This window comes from Triticum urartu, chromosome 5A, assembly GCF_056163025.1.
Source record: "Triticum urartu cultivar PI428250 chromosome 5A, HENAU_Tu73, whole genome shotgun sequence".
Classification (NCBI taxonomy): Eukaryota; Viridiplantae; Streptophyta; class Magnoliopsida; order Poales; family Poaceae; genus Triticum; species Triticum urartu.
In genome coordinates, this window is record NC_141877.1 from 101921601 (window position 1) to 101938423 (window position 16823).

At 44.8% G+C, this 16823-nt stretch overlaps 1 protein-coding gene and 2 pseudogenes across 1 annotated transcript; 2 read left to right on the forward strand and 1 right to left on the reverse strand.

Annotated features, from left to right (window-relative positions):
• LOC125508091 (uncharacterized) overlaps positions 1-1921 on the reverse strand; it is a 2455-nt pseudogene extending 534 nt beyond the window's left edge.
• A 6141-nt stretch (positions 1922-8062) lies between these two features.
• Positions 8063-10511, forward strand: LOC125508090 (uncharacterized; annotated as a pseudogene).
• Positions 10512-10567: 56 nt separating this feature from the next.
• On the forward strand, positions 10568-16368 carry LOC125508086 (Polynucleotidyl transferase, ribonuclease H-like superfamily protein). The gene is made up of 6 exons (XM_048672670.2): positions 10568-11175; positions 13056-13213; positions 13416-13462; positions 14408-14471; positions 15152-15786; positions 15869-16368. Exons 1-6 carry the CDS (start codon positions 10848-10850, stop codon positions 16101-16103), a joined length of 1467 nt encoding a protein of 488 aa, XP_048528627.2. The 5' UTR covers positions 10568-10847; the 3' UTR covers positions 16104-16368.
• The last annotated feature ends 455 nt before the right edge of the window (positions 16369-16823 follow it).

Consider the following 16823-nt stretch of genomic DNA (forward strand, 5'->3'; position numbering starts at 1 on the left):
ACTCATGCCCGATCGTGAGACTGCCTGTTGAACGCCTGATGGCACCTTGCTCTGACCTGAGCTATGCAACAACGAGATCCCCCTCGATCTTTGTCGGATGTGCTTGACGGTCCCCCATAATACGCTAACTTGGGGACTTTTTAGTCCATCTTTTCCAAGAGTCTCTGCTAGTTGAACCGCGTCTAGTAGACGACCTCTTCCGCTCATCCCCTTCGTCAGCTCTTTGATAGGGATACTATAACCTAGGTCCCTAAACTTGGAATGGATGGCGGAGCGTAGGTGGCAGGCAGTTATATGGATACGGTGCTTTACCCGTAGACGCTTCTCCAGCTCTCGCAAGAATTGTATGGGAGTCGTCCTCGGGGGGACTTCCCGAATGACCGTACCGGGGAATTCTACCGTACTCCGTGCAGCTATGGTTGTTGATCCTGCGGAGCCTACCCAAAGGTTCAGACCGGATTGTAGGAAGTGGGTGATACCTTTTTGTATTTCTATGAGAAGAAATACGGCACCCACGATTCCCAGTAGTAAGTCGTCGGCATATTGCGCGTAACAAATCCTTATTAATAAGGAATGGCTTTTAGAGGGGGGCAGCTTACGGGCCAGGCCTCTCTCTGACCTGATAACTAGTATCGCCTCCCCGCCCAGCTCTATCAGCAGGCCCCTTCTTTTGCAATACTTAAGAAGGTCTCTCATGGCCAAATTCTTATTAAAGCCTTCTCTACCATTGAATTCGGCCTTCGGGGTCAACCCAGCGGCTTCTATGAGGAAGGCGGCGCAAAGGAGGCTCGAGGGCTTGTTAAGGAAGGCGGCTAGGGCCGCTGAAGGGGGGAAAACGAAAGGCGTTTTCTGGTCTCCCCTTCGCCTGGGGGTGCTTGTGGGGGGGTGTGCCACGATGAAACAAGGGAATGAAAGGTCGCTTTGCGTTGGATGCTCTTTACCCTCCCCACTATGAGGGCTCTGTTGTCTTGGGGAGCGTTGAAGCTTGCTTCTTTTCCATACTTTTCTTGGTCATCAATACGATGACCTATTCTTAATAGAACCGATCTTATTTTCACTACAAGAGGAATCTCGTGCTTCTGCCGGATCCTCCCTATCTCCTGATCGAGCTTGTGTAGGTAGATATTGCCTGGTAGGGCCGATAGTAGTACACTGTTTGGGATGGAGTCAGGGCCCTTCTCACCCCCTACGAGTCGTCCGGCGGAAAACTTTTTCTGAGTGGGGTAAAAGAACTTGGAATCGTCGATCTCTTCCTTCAAGATTGAGATGAATCGATGTCGGTCGATGGTGTGAAAACACTTCCTGATGTCGAATTCCAAAAACCAGCGAGAGGTTACCCACTCTTCTTTGATCCGTCTGAGGGCCGAGTGGCAGCCTCGACCCGAGCGGAAGTGTGATGTGTCTGGAAACTCGGGATCGTAAATGGATTCGGGTACCATTCTGATCGCCTCTTTCATGATCTTTTCTATGGGTAGAACTACTGTGAGCGGTCTAAACTTCGACCCTTCTTTCTTTCTTCATTTAAAAAAGGGGGAGCAAAGCCTGTTTTTTGCTCCCTCAATTGATAGATCAGGGCCCCTCCTGCCGGCCCGAACGAAAGGCTCTTTAAGGAAGTAGTCCCATCACTCTCGGGCCCGGCACCAACCAAGAGGAGGCGGGGCTCTCTCCAATCATTCCGAAGAGCCGAGATCTCGTAAAGGAAAAATTAGCTAGCTCAGCAGGTTTGGACCCGGGTGAATCAGTTCAGTGAAGGAAGGGAGCCTAAACTTAAGGCTTTTCCAAGCCTTGCCGATAGGCGCCTCATGGCTCGCTCAGTTCGCTCGCGGAGTTCTTAGATCAGTAGATCTGGATAGAGTCTCGCTCATAAAGGAAGAGTAGCGCGCTAGCGCGGCTCGCTTCGCTTTTCGACGCGGAGCTCGCTGCTGTCCTTTTAGCTTCAAAACTACAGGGCGTGCGTTAGCACTACGGCTTTTCAGCCTCCCTTTGCTGGTTCCGAACTATCACTGATCCTAGAGATCAACCTTCAAACCTTTTTCTTTGAATCTCAGGAAGGCTTTCTCGGGGAGAAAGCTGGTTGGGGAACTGCTAAACGACCTAAAAGAAAAAGAGGAGACTAACTCTGACCTTTCAAAGCCCTATCTCATCTGGTTGATAGTAGAAGGTACGTACGATGATACCATGGACATAAACGAGGTTGAGCATATCTTTAATGATTTCAAACTAAAGCGTACCTAAAGCCTGCCCTGGATATGAAAAAGGGATTTGAGCCAGAAGAAGATGAGGATCTATCACCAGATGAGGAAATGGAAACAACTAAGTATTAGTTAGGTTTAGGTTCAGGAAATGGAAATGGTAACAGCGGCCCAAAAATGGTAAGGTTTTATTTTCAAAGAAAAAGGAACGCAAAAGCTTTGCGAAATCCTTATCTTTCAGCTTTTTAAAGAAGATAGGCCATTACAAAAACAAGGTATAACAGTCGACTTTCCTATCAGGATTTTACATCCTGAATACCAAGGGACCACTATTAGAAGAGAGCATAATAAGTAAATGCCGACGCCATCTTTGACTTTTTGGATGGTTGGCGACGCCATAAACTCGATAACCAGCACCGCGGAGTCAAGAAATTCAACTAAATAGAATCCTAAAACAATCTTATTCGAGCACACACGGGACCCATAGCAATGAAATTCACACAAGCGGCAATCATCCGAGCAGAGAATGGAGAAGGGAAATATACTTGAAATTGTTTTTTTCCGAATGAGAAAGCCTTTGGCAAACTCCTTGCAAATCTGTTTTTGCCGGGCACAATAGACATATCTGCTCAGTCACAACATAAGGAACCCCCAATGTTCCTCAAAGCCTACCCGGCCTGACAGCTTTAGTTGAATGATCTGATCTTGAAGCAAGCTTTCTACTTAAATTGCTATGACTGGCCAACTAATGATAGGACTACCTATCTTGATGCTTTGAATCTGTATTCAGAGCTTTTTTTCCAACTACCGGGACTACTAATTTCAAGTACAAAGTTCTCCTATGAATATGCTACTGCTCTTACTTTCTACCTGAATCCGAGCATTGAAGCAAGCTCTTTATCGCGCCATAACCGAGTCTCTCCTTGCAGCTCTGACCAATCCACCCGTCATTGCAAATAACTGCTCCTTACTCTTTGATTGTATGTCCATTTTTGCTTGATGTCTGGCTCACCGGATATGGTACATGAAAAAGCCATTCCTTTTCGCTTTCCTTCAACCACTCAGTATACTTTTTTACTGGAAGAGTCAAGCGAAAGCAATTAGTTTAGAAGGAAGAGGAAGACCTAGGGGGCTTACATCCTCATTTCACTCTTTTTGCTCCTGCGAGACACGACTCAACTACTTTTTACAATTGACAGGGTAGCCCGGAGGTCAGATGAAGGGTCTTCCCCATAAAGATAGATTAGTACTTGGAAGGTTCAGATGAAGGAAGGGCTGAAACAAGGCAAAAACTATTCAATGGGGTAAATAAATATGAGCAATCCGTGAGAATAGCAAACCCCTATCTCTTAAAAAGAAGAAGATAGATAGGTCCACGAGTTGAGACAGAGAAGTTCTAACTAATCAAGTAGGAGTTTACCCACGAGAGTCAGAGGCTGCATCATCAAAGGGGTATAGAAATAATTCAGAAGCACTATGGCCTGAAGCGAAGGGCAGGAACGAACGGAATCAATGTGTTCCAATTTATCCGGAGTAAGGACAGCAGCTGAGAAGGGATAAAAAATAGCGTAGACAAAAGGTAGGACCAGATCATGCGAAGAGCTCTTCGCCCTATTGATTAGTGTAGGATCTAGAAGTAGATGTGTCTAGAGGGGGGTGATTAGACACTTAGTGCTAAAGTTGCAATTTTTAAACTTTTTCGGTTTAAGTGGAGTTTAGGCACAATTTCAGCACACACAATACATATCAAGCAAGCATGCAAAGAGTATATGAGCAGCGGAATGTAAAGCATGCAACTTGCAAGAATGTAAAGGGAAGGGTTTAGAGAAATCAAACGCAATTGGAGACACGGATGTTTTTCCCGTGGTTCGGATAGGTGGTGCTATCCTACATCCACGTTGATGGAGACTTCAACCCACGAAGGGTAACGGTTGCGCGAGTCCACACAGGGCTCCACCCAAGGGTAACGGTTGCGCGAGTCCACACAGGGCTCCACCCACGAAGGGTCCACGAAGAAGCAACCACCCACAGAGGGTCCACGAAGAAGCAACCTTGTCTATCCCACCATGGTCATCGCCCACACAGGACTTGCCTCACTAGCGGTAGATCTTCACGAAGTAGGCGATCTCCTTGCCCTTACAAACTCCTTGGTTCAACTCCACAATCTTGTCGGAGGCTCCCAAGTGACACCTAGCCAATCTAGGAGACACCACTCTCCAAGAAGTAACAAATGGTGTGTATAGGTAATGAACTCCTTGCTCTTGTGCTTCAAATGATAGTCTCCCCAACACTCAACTCTCTCTCATAGGATTTGGATTTAGTGGAAAGAATATTTGAGTGGAAAGCAACTTGGAAAGGCTAGAGATCAAGATTCATATGGTAGGAATGGAATATCTTGGTCTCAACACATGAGTAGGTGGTTCTCTCTCAGAACATATGGCTTGGAATGGTGTATGTGTTCTGATGGCTCTCTCATTCAATGAGAAGGAGGTGGAGGGGTATATATAGCCTCCACACAAAATCCAACCGTTACACAGTTTTCCAATCTCGGTGGGACCGAATCAATAAACTCAGTCGGACCGAAAATGTAAACCTAGTGACCGTTAGAGATTTTCAGTGGGACTGACATGCAACTCAGTAGGACCGATATGGTTAGGGTTTGGGCATAACGTAATCTCGGTGAGACCGATTACACAAACTCGGTGAGACCGAATTTGGTAATTAGCTAACCAGAGAGTTGGTCAGGCAAACTCGGTGGGACCGATTTGCTCTTTCGGTGAGACCGAGTGGAACTCGGTGAGACCGAAAAGTTACAAAGGGGAAACACTGAGCTTACATTGCAATCTCGGTGGGACCGATTCGCTCTTTCGGTGAGACCGAAAAGTTACGAAAGGGAAACAGAGAGTTTGCAACCCCATCTCGGTGAGACCGAGATCCTTATCGGTAGAACCGAATTGCTAGGGTTTGGCAGTGGCTAATGACAAGTGAAACTCGGTGGCGCCAGATAGGAAGAATCGGTAGGACCGAGTTTGGCTTAGGGTTTAGGTTATATGTGGAAGTGGGAAAGTAGCTGAGGATTTTGGAGCATATCATTAAGCACATGAAGCAAGAGGCTCATTAAGCAACACCTCATCCCTCCTTGATAGTATTGGCTTTTCCTAAAGACTCAATGTGATCTTGGATCACTAAAATATAAAATGAAGAGTCTTGATCTTGAAGCTTTAGCCAATCCTTTGTCCTTAGCATCTTGAAGGAGTTCCCACAACCTTTAGTCCATGCCACTCTATTGTTGAACTTATCTGAAATATGCTAGACAGAAATGTTAGTCCAACAAGAGATATGTTGTCATCAATTATCAAAACCACCTAGGGAGCACTTGTGCTTTCAATTAGGAATCTTGATCAGAAACCACTAGGCCATGTCTCCCGATAAAAGATGATCCCCACAATGGATGTCAGGCCTTGGCTTTATAAAATCTGACTAGATCCGCACTAGAGGATAAGAATACAGATAGGCTGACTAAGAAGATCTTCAAATTGTCTTACCTGAAAAGATGAGTTATTCAAAGGAATACCTGAAGAATAGAATAGAATAGAATAAACACATGGCACAACTGGGTGCTAGAATAGTAGTTGATAGAAGTTCTAGTCACTTAAAAAAATAACCACTGCTTAACTTAATTAGATCGTAGAAGATAAGCAAGCGGGTTTGGGCAGTTAGTCCTATTTGAAGGTAAGAAGTTCGGGTAGTAAGGGCTAGGTTTATATAGGGGCTATATTTTTGAGAAACATATGGTCTTGCTCATTTCTCATCAAGGAATGGAGATTGGGTTGGTGTTTGGAAGGGGGATTCAGTAAACTGACCTTGGCCAGCAAGCAGAAAAAGGACTGACGTCTTGGGGCGCGCTAGCGCGCGTACTCTTCTTCTGCGAGACTCCATCCAAATCCACCACTTACTTGTTGGTTGGTGTTCCATTCTGTTATCTTAGACTATGCTGCCTTCTTCAATTCCATTCTTCGTCTCCCTAGTCGAAGTCTTCTTGCTGGCCCAACCCAACATGCATTTTAGAGTGCCGTGCCAGGGCGATAGGTGCTCCGCCAGTCACGCATGATCGCCAGAGCCTTTCTTGGCTATGTAAATATAGGGCCAGAATAAGTGCAAGATCCTCAACAAAATGGATTAAGGTGGGCTTCGGATTTTTCATAATTTTTTTCTATCTTTTCATCAAGTTCTTGTTTGATCTGCTGCTATTATCACAATATCCCTCCTTTTAGGGTTAATGCTATCAATGGTGAATCGATCATTCGCTATCCTTTTTTTAGAAGAGCTTTTTTGAATGGAAGAAAAGTAATGAAACCCGCGATGGCTACTGAATAACCTCCTTTGATTTTTTTTATAATAAACCCTTTTACCTTTTTCTTCGTTCGCCAAATCTTCTTCAGTTCTATCCAAGCTTGGTTTTGTCTGAATCTTTGTGGAAGAAGAAGCGATTCGCCAGCCGCTACATCCAGGGATCCCACAAAATCATTAAACCTGGAGGCTGCTCGCTCTTTGATCAGTGATTCACCGGCCACTAGATCGATGAAGAATCTCTCAAAAATCCGCTTTTTGATCAGTGATTCACCAGCCACTACATTCTTGGATCCCACCTTATTCTCAAACCTGGTGGCTCGCTTGATTGGCAGTCCTGTAAGCTCATCTTGCATACAAATTTTGGGGGTACCAGGGCCTGCATCCACCAAGAACATTTCTTCCCTTAAGCGTAAGCGTAAAACTAAAGATTGTGAGGCATTTCCACTACATAATAAGAAACTAGAATTAGATCTTGGAAATGATCGACTCCAATAGATGCTCATCATAAGCTTTTTTTCCTCCTATTCCTATTGATCAGAAGTATCCAGCAGCGCCACGCCAGAGTGACTTCCGAAGCGCTACGGACGGGACGAAATCCGGCAGCCAGTTGCTGGCTCTGAATAACCAGCCCAGCAAGAAGCTAAATTCTTCCATAACATAACATAACGGGGCGGGGTTGCGCGCGAGCCGAGTGACGTAGGTGCACAAGAGTACTTCGCGCCACAACCATCTCTTTTTTATAGGTTCTACGAACCGATGCCTCCTGCTTCATCTGGTAAAAAAGAGTCATAGATATGCCTGTAATTAGAAGGAAGAACCGCCATAAAAATCTTCCTCGTGTATCGTCTGTAGCGGAACTATGAACGGGAGCTAGCAATCCGGACCGTATTGAAAAGGTTCCTAAGACACAGCATGGAAGAGTCAAAATATTCAGAAGCGAGGTCCAAGAATGAAGAAGGGGTAGAATTACCGAATGAATACGAGCTGTGGCTAATACCCGAGGCATAAAAGACGCATTTTCTACGGGATCCCGAAACCACCAGCCACCCCGACCTAATTCATGATGAGCCCACCAACTTCCTGGCGAGATGCCTACGGTTAAAAACAACCGACATGTCAAGATCCAAATTCGAATTGGTTCCTGGTCCTGGTCAGAGACCACCGTGTTCGCGCCGGCGGTCCAACAAAGAGGCGAAGTAGTGGTGTCTTTCTTTCCATTACGAACGACACGCTTCGCCTGCTCCCTTCCCGTGTCCATTAGCGCTCCTGTCCAGAGCGAAGAGAAGGCGAAAAAGCGCCGCCGAAGCAGCATGAGAAGGCTTCTATTGCTACGCAACAATAGAGCAGGCGCGCCGCCCACAAAATGTTTGAATGATCGGGTAAAGAGCGAGCTTCTTATATGGGATCCGACGCATCCAGCAGAGCGAAGCAGCGTTCCATTCTTTTCGGCGGCATCCTTCCGCGTTGGCGGCGAGTGGAGTGCCACAATCCCATTCATCATTTTTGATCTACATAACCCAAAGCCCATAGCACTGGCGACATCTCCGACATAAATGCAAGGAGGATGTATAGCTGATATAGGATCTTGTGGAACTGGATTTGATTCTGCAAGCGGTTCGGTACGAACGAAGAAATTTCGAACAAAAGGATCGGAACTCGCTGATAGGAAAGGAGAGAAAAACAAAGCAATGCCAAGAGCTCCGTCAATCTGCTGTTCATCGATAGACGAAGCTCTCTCTCTTTTCATCTCGTGCCAGATGTAACAAAAGATTAGTCCTTTTTCCTTCTCGCGAACCACGGGAGCGCCCAGCGCCCAGAAGAGCAAAGCTCATTTTCAAAACAGGGTCAAGCGGCGCATTAAAAAGGGCTGGCCCGTTAAAAGGACGCTTACTTTGCGAACGAAGTTCAGAATCAACAAGGGTTCTCCGAACGAAGGGAGTGTACAACTGGGGCGCAGCCCGACTTTTTTGTTGGAGAGATAGAATGGAGTTCTTCACGAAGTTCGAGACAAAGGAAAAAATCAAAGTTTCTCTATAGCCTCTTCGTTTTGAGACATTATGGCTTTGGGGTCGACCCCGGTAACAAAAAAGGAATCCATAAAAACTTGGGATCCAACACCATGATAAAATACTACCCTCATGATTAGACCATGTCCCTGAGATTTGATAAAAAAAAGGTGCATTAGCGGTTAATACGTTGTAATTAGATAAGTTATTTGGAATATGACGGAACGAAAGACCAAGGAAAGGAAGAATAATGCACCAAAATGCAAGTGCTGCACCAAACGCTGGTGGTTGTTTCTTGTTGTAAGTGAATGCAACAAAAAGACCCGGAAATAACGAATAATGAGAAAATTCATTTATAGACATTTCATGCTCATTTCCAAATTTATGCTTAGTTATTCCCATCATCCGGTAACCACGGGATGATCCCAATCTCCTTTTAGTAATAGATCTTTTTGATATGTCTCAGTCTCAGCGGCAAGGAAGAGAAAATGCATCGAGTCGTTTATCAAGAAAGTGGACGAGCATGGCGGTCCCTATATCTCTGAGGGGTGTACCACTTTTTTTTTCAAGTCAGCTTAAGAGGTTCAAAAGAGAAAGTCACTCTCCTTATTCTTGGCTAGTGGAATGGAAGCAAGACTCTTTCCTATCCACTTTGCCGAGGGGAGAGAACTAAAAGATAACTCAAGCTAGACAGAAAGGTGCAAAAGTCCACAGTTTCTTAAGGATCCTGTAAGCAAGTAGGTTAAGATTGTCATTTAGCTTCAATTTCTTCAGTCTCACAAGCGGGTCCGCATGCAACAAAAGAAATTGTATTTTCCTACTACTCCGACCTTGCCCTGAAAGGATAAGGAAATTGGATAAGAGCGAGAGCTAGACTGACTGTTGGTCCAATGCTAGTGGAGGATTCAGACTGAGGACCCCCTGTGGCGGCTACTCATAAGAAGATGAAGGATTGAAAGAGGACTGATCACCCCTCTGATTTGTGATCTTTTAATAGAAAGAAAAAGCCTTCTCTCAGACTTAAAGGTAAATGAAAGCGGGATTTTTTTCTCTCCTCTAAGCTAGCAGCAAGTCAAGTAATCTGAGAATGCTGCCCCCAATCCGTAGCTGAGGACGAACTCAACTCATAAGCTTTTTTTGAACCAAGCACCTGTTGTAGAAATGAAAAACCACCCACTAGCAGAGGCTGGAACAACCCATAGAAGTGTAGGGGCTGCTTCAACCAGGCGTACCCGTATCCATTGATTTACCTCCTCTAGAGAGTATTGAACTTTGTGACAAATAGGTTATAGTTACACTCCTTAACTCCCTATTCGCGAGATATAAAAGCTAGCTAGTAAGAAGACTTTCCCTTCTTTTCTGGGAGGGTGAGAACTTGAAAGACTGGCAGAGAAAAGGAAGAAAACCGGCTAATGCTATCTAAACGATTATTTCAAAGTTTATCAAGTTCGATCGTTCACGAGACAGGGGACTCTTTTAAATAAGACAGTGTATGGCTGCGAATAAGTCTATTCGGCAAGTCATAGAGAAGGACTGGATATAAGCTAATCCCCGGTTCTTCGTTGGATCCTTTTAGTTTCATATTACTTTTTGAAAACAATCTTATAATAATATGTATTAGGGACAGCATTTAGGATAGCAAAAACTTTTTTGGAGCAAGAGGGATTACCTTCCAGATTCTTTTGTGATACCCTCTGTGTCGCCTTCTCCTGGATGGTCAGCCCAGTGTCCTGAATCCTTGAGCTCTTCCTCATGGCTTTGACTGGTGACTTACATTTCATCTTATTTGCTGCTCTCTTGGTCCTTGGATATGATGTCTTCTGCCATTCTCCTTGGTGGCTATTCTTCACCATCTCAGTCCCTTCTGAGGTCAGCTGAATCTGATCAGTGGCTGTCTCTGCCTAATCCACCAAGTGTGTACAAAACAAATTTAAGTTTACTTTTCCCGTCCAACAAGTAACCAGCACTCTTTCCCCGAAAGAAAAACAAAAAAAGGGTAGACTTTGGTATTGCTTGAGGAAACCCAAATCCAATCCGAACTCCTATCCCGTCCCCCACCTCCACGGCACCGCCACCGCGGCATTTCTTCCTCCAAACACCTCTCCTCCTCAACCCCATCGCCGCCGCTCCCGTCACGCCACCTTCCTTCCACCCCCACCTCCCACGCAAGCCCTCGCCCGAGCTGCTGCCGCCGCCTCCTATTTATCCAGCGCTTGCCCACCCGAGGCCGCCTCCATCAACCACCTGCCCCTGCCCTTCCTTCCCTTGAAAGTTGGAATCTTGCGAAGGGTCCCAAATGGCGACGGCGTCTGTTGCTGCAGCTGGGGTGGAGGAGGGGTCAACGCCGGGGCCGCAGGCGGGGAGCGCCGAGATCGCCTTCTTCGACCTGGAGACGTCGGTGCCGCAGCGGGCCGGGCAGGGCTACGCGCTGCTCGAGTTCGGGGCCATCCTGGTGTGCCCGCGCCGCCTCGTCGAGGTCGCCTGCTACGCCACGCTCGTGCGCCCCGCCGACCTTGGCGTCGTCTCCGCCGCCTCCGTGCGCTGCAACGGCATCACGCGCGACGCCGTCGCTGCCGCGCCGTGCTTCCGCGACGTCGCTGACAAGGTCTACGACCTCCTGCACGGTGAGCGCCCCGCGCCATCTAGTTTTTTGTTTGTTTGTTTCAGCACCGGGAGCTGGTTCTCGGCTCCTACTGCACGCCAAGGACTTAGTAACAATTAATAATTATGAAGCCTAACGGGGAAGGAGCCCGGTTGGAATTTAATTAAGGTCAACAACAATAACAACAACACCAGCAGTAGCTAGGCTCCCTACTAAAAGAAACGGGCACTACCTGAATTTATTCACCCAATCTCTGAATGAATGGTAGGTCTTCCTGTTTACTACGCGCAGTTCTCCCCGTAGGACTTATGGAAAGGTGACACCATCAGCGTGCTTTCATGGCAATAGGCCTCGACAGTAGTGTGTGTATGTGAATTTGTGGAGTGTTGCAGGAGCCGGTTAGCAATGATACGTCTTATGCAGTTCTTCTATTTATGGCTAGTGAATGAGGTTGCAGTTTTTGCTGCCTATGGCTTGTTATCAAAGACCTCTGTAACCTTTCTCAGATGCAAGGATGTCGGTAGAAATGTGTGCATATTCTCAGGAAATAGAACATAGGTGCAAACATTGTGTTTTTTATTTAGTATAATTGCTGTAGTATAATTGCTGTAGAAGGACTTGCATATGGTGTTCATTGACTTGGAGAAGGCCTATGATAAGATACCGCGGAATGTCATGTGGTGGGCCTTGGAGAAACACAAAGTCCCAGCAAAGTACATTACCCTCATCAAGGACATGTACGATAATGTTGTGACAAGTGTTCGAACAAGTGATGTCGACACCGATGACTTCCCGATTAAGATAGGACTGCATCAGGGGTCAGCTTTGAGCCCTTATCTTTTTGCATTGGTGATGGATGAGGTCACAAGGGATATACAAGGAGATATCCCATGGTGTATGCTCTTTGCGGATGATGTGGTGCTAGTTGACGATAGTCGGACGGGGGTAAATAGGAAGTTAGAGTTATGGAGACAAACCTTGGAATCGAAAGGGTTTAGGCTTAGTAGAACTAAAACCGAGTACATGATGTGCGGTTTCAGTACTACTAGGTGTGAGGAGGAGGAGGTTAGCCTTGACGGCCAGGTGGTACCTCGGAAGGACACCTTTCGGTATTTGGGGTCAATGTTGCAGGAGGATGGGGGTATTGATGAAGATGTGAACCATCGAATCAAAGCCGGATGGATGAAGTGGCGCCAAGCTTCTGGCATTCTCTGTGACAAGAGAGTGCCACAAAAGCTAAAAGGCAAATTCTACAGGACGGTGGTTCGACCCGCAATGTTGTATGGCGCGGAGTGTTGGCCAACTAAAAGGCGACATGTTCAACAGTTAGGTGTGGCGGAGATGCGTATGTTGAGATGGATGTGTGGCCACACGAGGAAGGATCGAGTCCGGAATGATGATATACGAGATAGAGTTGGGGTAGCACCAATTGAGGAGAAGCTTGTCCAACATCGTCTGAGATGGTTTGGGCATATTCAGCACAGGCCTCCAGAAGCTCCAGTGCATAGCGGACGGCTAAAGCGTGCGGAGAATGTCAAGAGAGGGCGGGGTAGACCGAATTTGACATGGGAGGAGTCCGTTAAGAGAGACCTGAAGGATTGGAGTATCACCAAAGAGCTAGCTATGGACAGGGGTGCATGGAAGCTTGCTATCCATGTGCCAGAGCCATGAGTTGGTTGCGAGATCTTATGGGTTTCACCTCTAGCCTACCCCAACTTGTTTGGGACTAAAGGCTTTGTTGTTGTTGTTGTTGTATAATTGCTGTAGGATCATACATAAATGGAATCCACACAAGGGGAAGTTAGAAGCATCATCTTTGCTTAGGTCTGAACCTGAATGTCTGCTTTTTAAGCTGTTTCCTGTGAAAGTTCTCATGTTAACAATCTTGCCAATTTCGTACAGGGAGGGTTTGGGCCGGGCACAACATCGTGAGGTTTGATATGCCAAGAATAAGGGAAGCGTTCACCGAGATTGGCCGGACACCTCCGGAGCCGAAAGGGATGATCGACACACTACCTCTGCTTACCCAGAGGTTTGGGAGGAGAGCAGGAGACATGAAGGTACACAAGCTTGTGTTGATGTAGAGTCACTTATAGTTTGTAGAAGGAGGTTTTGATTTAGATGAGGATTAATCATATGGACAATTGAGTTCTCACTCGAGCTGAAAAACATATGGCCTTTCCTTACTGAAAGTTTTCAGGACAGTTCCTTATTGCAACAAAGAATATTCATATGTTCTTATCTTGTCTATTGTATCCACAGATGGCAAGCTTGGCAAATTACTTCGGTCTAGGGAGGCAAAAGCACAGGTAGATGTTACATTAATCCAGAAGTTATAATTTCGTCTGAATTCTGAATGCTTTGTTGCAACTAATTGTCACCTTTGCCCACTTGTGTAGCGCGCGCGCACACACACACACTTAGTATCACTTCACTTCACTTCCTGGAACATGCCTTGCTAGGTTGCTATCCATTGTTCGTTGACCTTGTTATGTTGCTCAGATTAGCATATCGTGTATGCTGCTACTTGGGATGTCGGGATAGTGTGATACAAGAAATTTTGTTGCACGATGCCTCGTTTGATTTCCTAACTATCTAATATGTCTTGCAGCAACGATGTAACTTAGGATACCCAGATCATATCCACCCCTGATTTTTGTCCCTTCCCATATTAGATGCTTGTCTGAAAATTAGTTTCTCCTAATAAACTATTACATGATCCATGATGATTCTCATTTACAGATGTATCATGCTAAGAAGAAGAGATGTCACAATTATATGTGATCCAGCCCATTATGTCTTGGCAGCATCATGTCACTTAGTATACCCAGATCCAATCCAACCTGGATTTTGCCCCATCCCATCTTAGATGTCTCATCTGAAAATCATTATCTCCTAAAAGGCAAAGACTATTACATGATTCTTCTTTATAGGTATAACATGCGGAGTTCAAGAGATGTCACAATTATATGTCGCCCAGTCCATCAATTGTTACTCTTAGTACAAATTGATTGTTGCAAACAGCTATCTTGGTTCATGTGAATTACATCTGTTGCTCAGTGTGCTCATGATTGTGCCCAACGTTTGCTCAGTTTCTTATCAAGTTTGATTTGCATTCCCTTCTGCAAGGAAATATCATTAACTACCAAGTAATAGTTACAAGTTGATATTATTATTTCCTGTGATTTTTTTATTTCTTACATGAAACTGTAGTGAATGATCTTGTACTAAATTGCTTTGAAATCTATCTACAGGAGCCTGGATGATGTCAGGATGAACCTTGAAGTTCTCAAATATTGTGCTACAGTGTTGTTCCTGGTATGATTGCTTAACTGCCTATTATTCAGATGACCTTCATGAAACATTTATCAATTTTTTTGTAGTAGCTGGATGGTGGTTACCTTCTGCTACTTTTGTTTCCCTGGAATTACTATGGTGTTTTTTCCTGCCATTTTTTCATGCATTGGTCATCTGGAGTAGCTTCAACGGACTTTTGAGATTTAACTATTGCAATATAGACCTTGTATCAATGGCAGGAGCATCATCAACGTATAACACATCTTTCATTTTCTTAATATGTTCCCTGTTTTGATAATTGCAGTTGTTATTTTTCTGCAAAACGAAGAAAACCATCATTGTACTTCAAGATCTTGAATTACGGATAGAAATAGTACTCCCTCGTTTTTCGTGATTAAACTTTGACCGTCATTTTCATCAATAATATATTAATCAATGTTACAAAAACTGTATCATTTGAAACTACGCTTTTGTACGAATTCGATGGTATAATTTTTTTTGACATAGCACATGTTTTGTTGGTCAAATGATGGTCAAAGTTGAACCTCGAAATACGTGTGCGCCATGTTGTGATAGGGACAGAGGGAGTACCAACTAGGAGAATAATGAACCGATGAAGCATCCTATTTATGACATGTTTCTAGACTCCATTAATCTATTTGATGTTTCAAGATAATCAATTGACTAAATCCTGCTAACAGGAGGCAAGTTTTCCGGAAGTGCTTATTGTTGAGAACCTTGTGGGTGCAATTACAAGAAGCAAAACTGATGGAGCTACTTCTCCTGAGGTGAAGAATATTGAAGCAAACACATCACCCGATTCTTCGAAACGACAACGTACTGTTTCTCAAGTCAATGGTTTGACTACAGATCAAGATAATCAAGAATCAGTTGATCCTGCAATGAACGGGGAATCCAGTGACCTGATATCCCACATGGAGGAGATGAAATTAGATGCTTCTGTGCAGATGGATGCGAGTTTCAGTGGTCATTCTGGGTTCCTCGAGCCAGACGATGTATCAACTGAGTGCATCAAGATTTTTACTACCCCTTCTTACCAATTTAATCGGAGAACATTGATCAAGCACAAAGATAGTCCACTACACCTTTGCTGCGCTGGCTTGAAAGTCCAGTTTGGAGTTGGCACAAAGTTCCTAGACACTGCAGGTCGTCCAAAGTTGAACATGGTGGTTGATATCCCTGAGAATCTAAGCAAAGTTCTAGAATTCTGTGATAATCAGGCCCAGAGATTTTTACAAGAGTCTGGTACCACTTCCGAGTGGAGACCCCTGATAAAGAAGTACGGTTATGTGAATCGTCCAACCGTTCGCCTCAAGTGAGCCCTGCCCCCTTTCCATCTCTGGTCTTTGATTTGCCGCCTCACATATCTGATTTGTAATGTTGAATTGCGTTTGCAGCATCCCTACCACTCCCAGCAGCGGTGCTTCGCCCTACTTGACAGACATATATCAGAAAGAGCCCAGCGGCAACATTCAGAAGCTTGCTTTTAGCAAGGTAGATGCCGCGGAACTGGACATCCTGTTTGTTCGGGGGAACAGGCTGGATGCATTCTTCTCGCTGGAAATATATGACTACCAGCAAAATGCTGGCATCCGGTTGGTCGCGAAGAGGCTGGTTGTACACTCCAAATAGTACCAGTCATAGTCCATATGATTTGTATACTAGTGCTAGAAGCTAACTCTTGCACTAATTTAATTAATGGCTTTATGTCCTTCAGCCAGCTTTATATTACTAATTATCATGTGAGTGTGAATAAGATCTGACCAGTAGCAGTCTAGCAGATGCTGATGTTGAAGTAGGGATCCAGATGTTGTAAAGGATTCTAACAGGATATTTGTTCATTTGTTAATGGAAAGATCATGTATAGGTTTATATATATTAAACATAAGTTTAAAGATTTTCTTCTCCAAAACATTGCACGTGTATTAGTTGATAGTGTGATGGTCTCGATCAGCGATATCATGTAGTGTGAGTCGATGGTTGTGAAAAGGTAAATAATGTTGTATTTGACCATTCCGAATGTTTCAGTTCTTGAATATCATGGTGATAAACAGCTAGCAGCTACAGAATATATGGAACCTATTAGTTGTGTGTATCTACAGAACTGTTTTTATTTTTTTGAGGAAATCTACAGAACTGTTTGTGCTACTAAGAACCAACCAAAACTGCCATTGGTTGGATATAGTTAGGGTGGTGGTACCTCCAGCCCACAATTGATTAATCATTGGATTGACACTTTGGTGTCCCGTTAAAAAGATGACAATCCCGAGTATAACACTTAAACTAAGAACCATGATGATCCGAGCTTCAAACTTGTTGAGTTTGTTTTTTTTCCATGGTACGCACCAAAGC

What these genes read in the sequence shown, in the direction of transcription:
- LOC125508086 (XM_048672670.2), top strand. Translation starts at nt 10,848, where the DNA reads ATGGCGACGGCGTCTGTTGCTGCAGCTGGGGTGGAGGAGGGGTCAACG. An exon ending in GGAGAGCAGGAGACATGAAG is followed by an intron (nt 13,214 to 13,415) that starts GTACACAAGCTT and finishes TTGTATCCACAG; the next exon opens with ATGGCAAGCTTGGCAAATTA. An exon ending in CTAGGGAGGCAAAAGCACAG is followed by an intron (nt 13,463 to 14,407) that starts GTAGATGTTACA and finishes ATCTATCTACAG; the next exon opens with GAGCCTGGATGATGTCAGGA.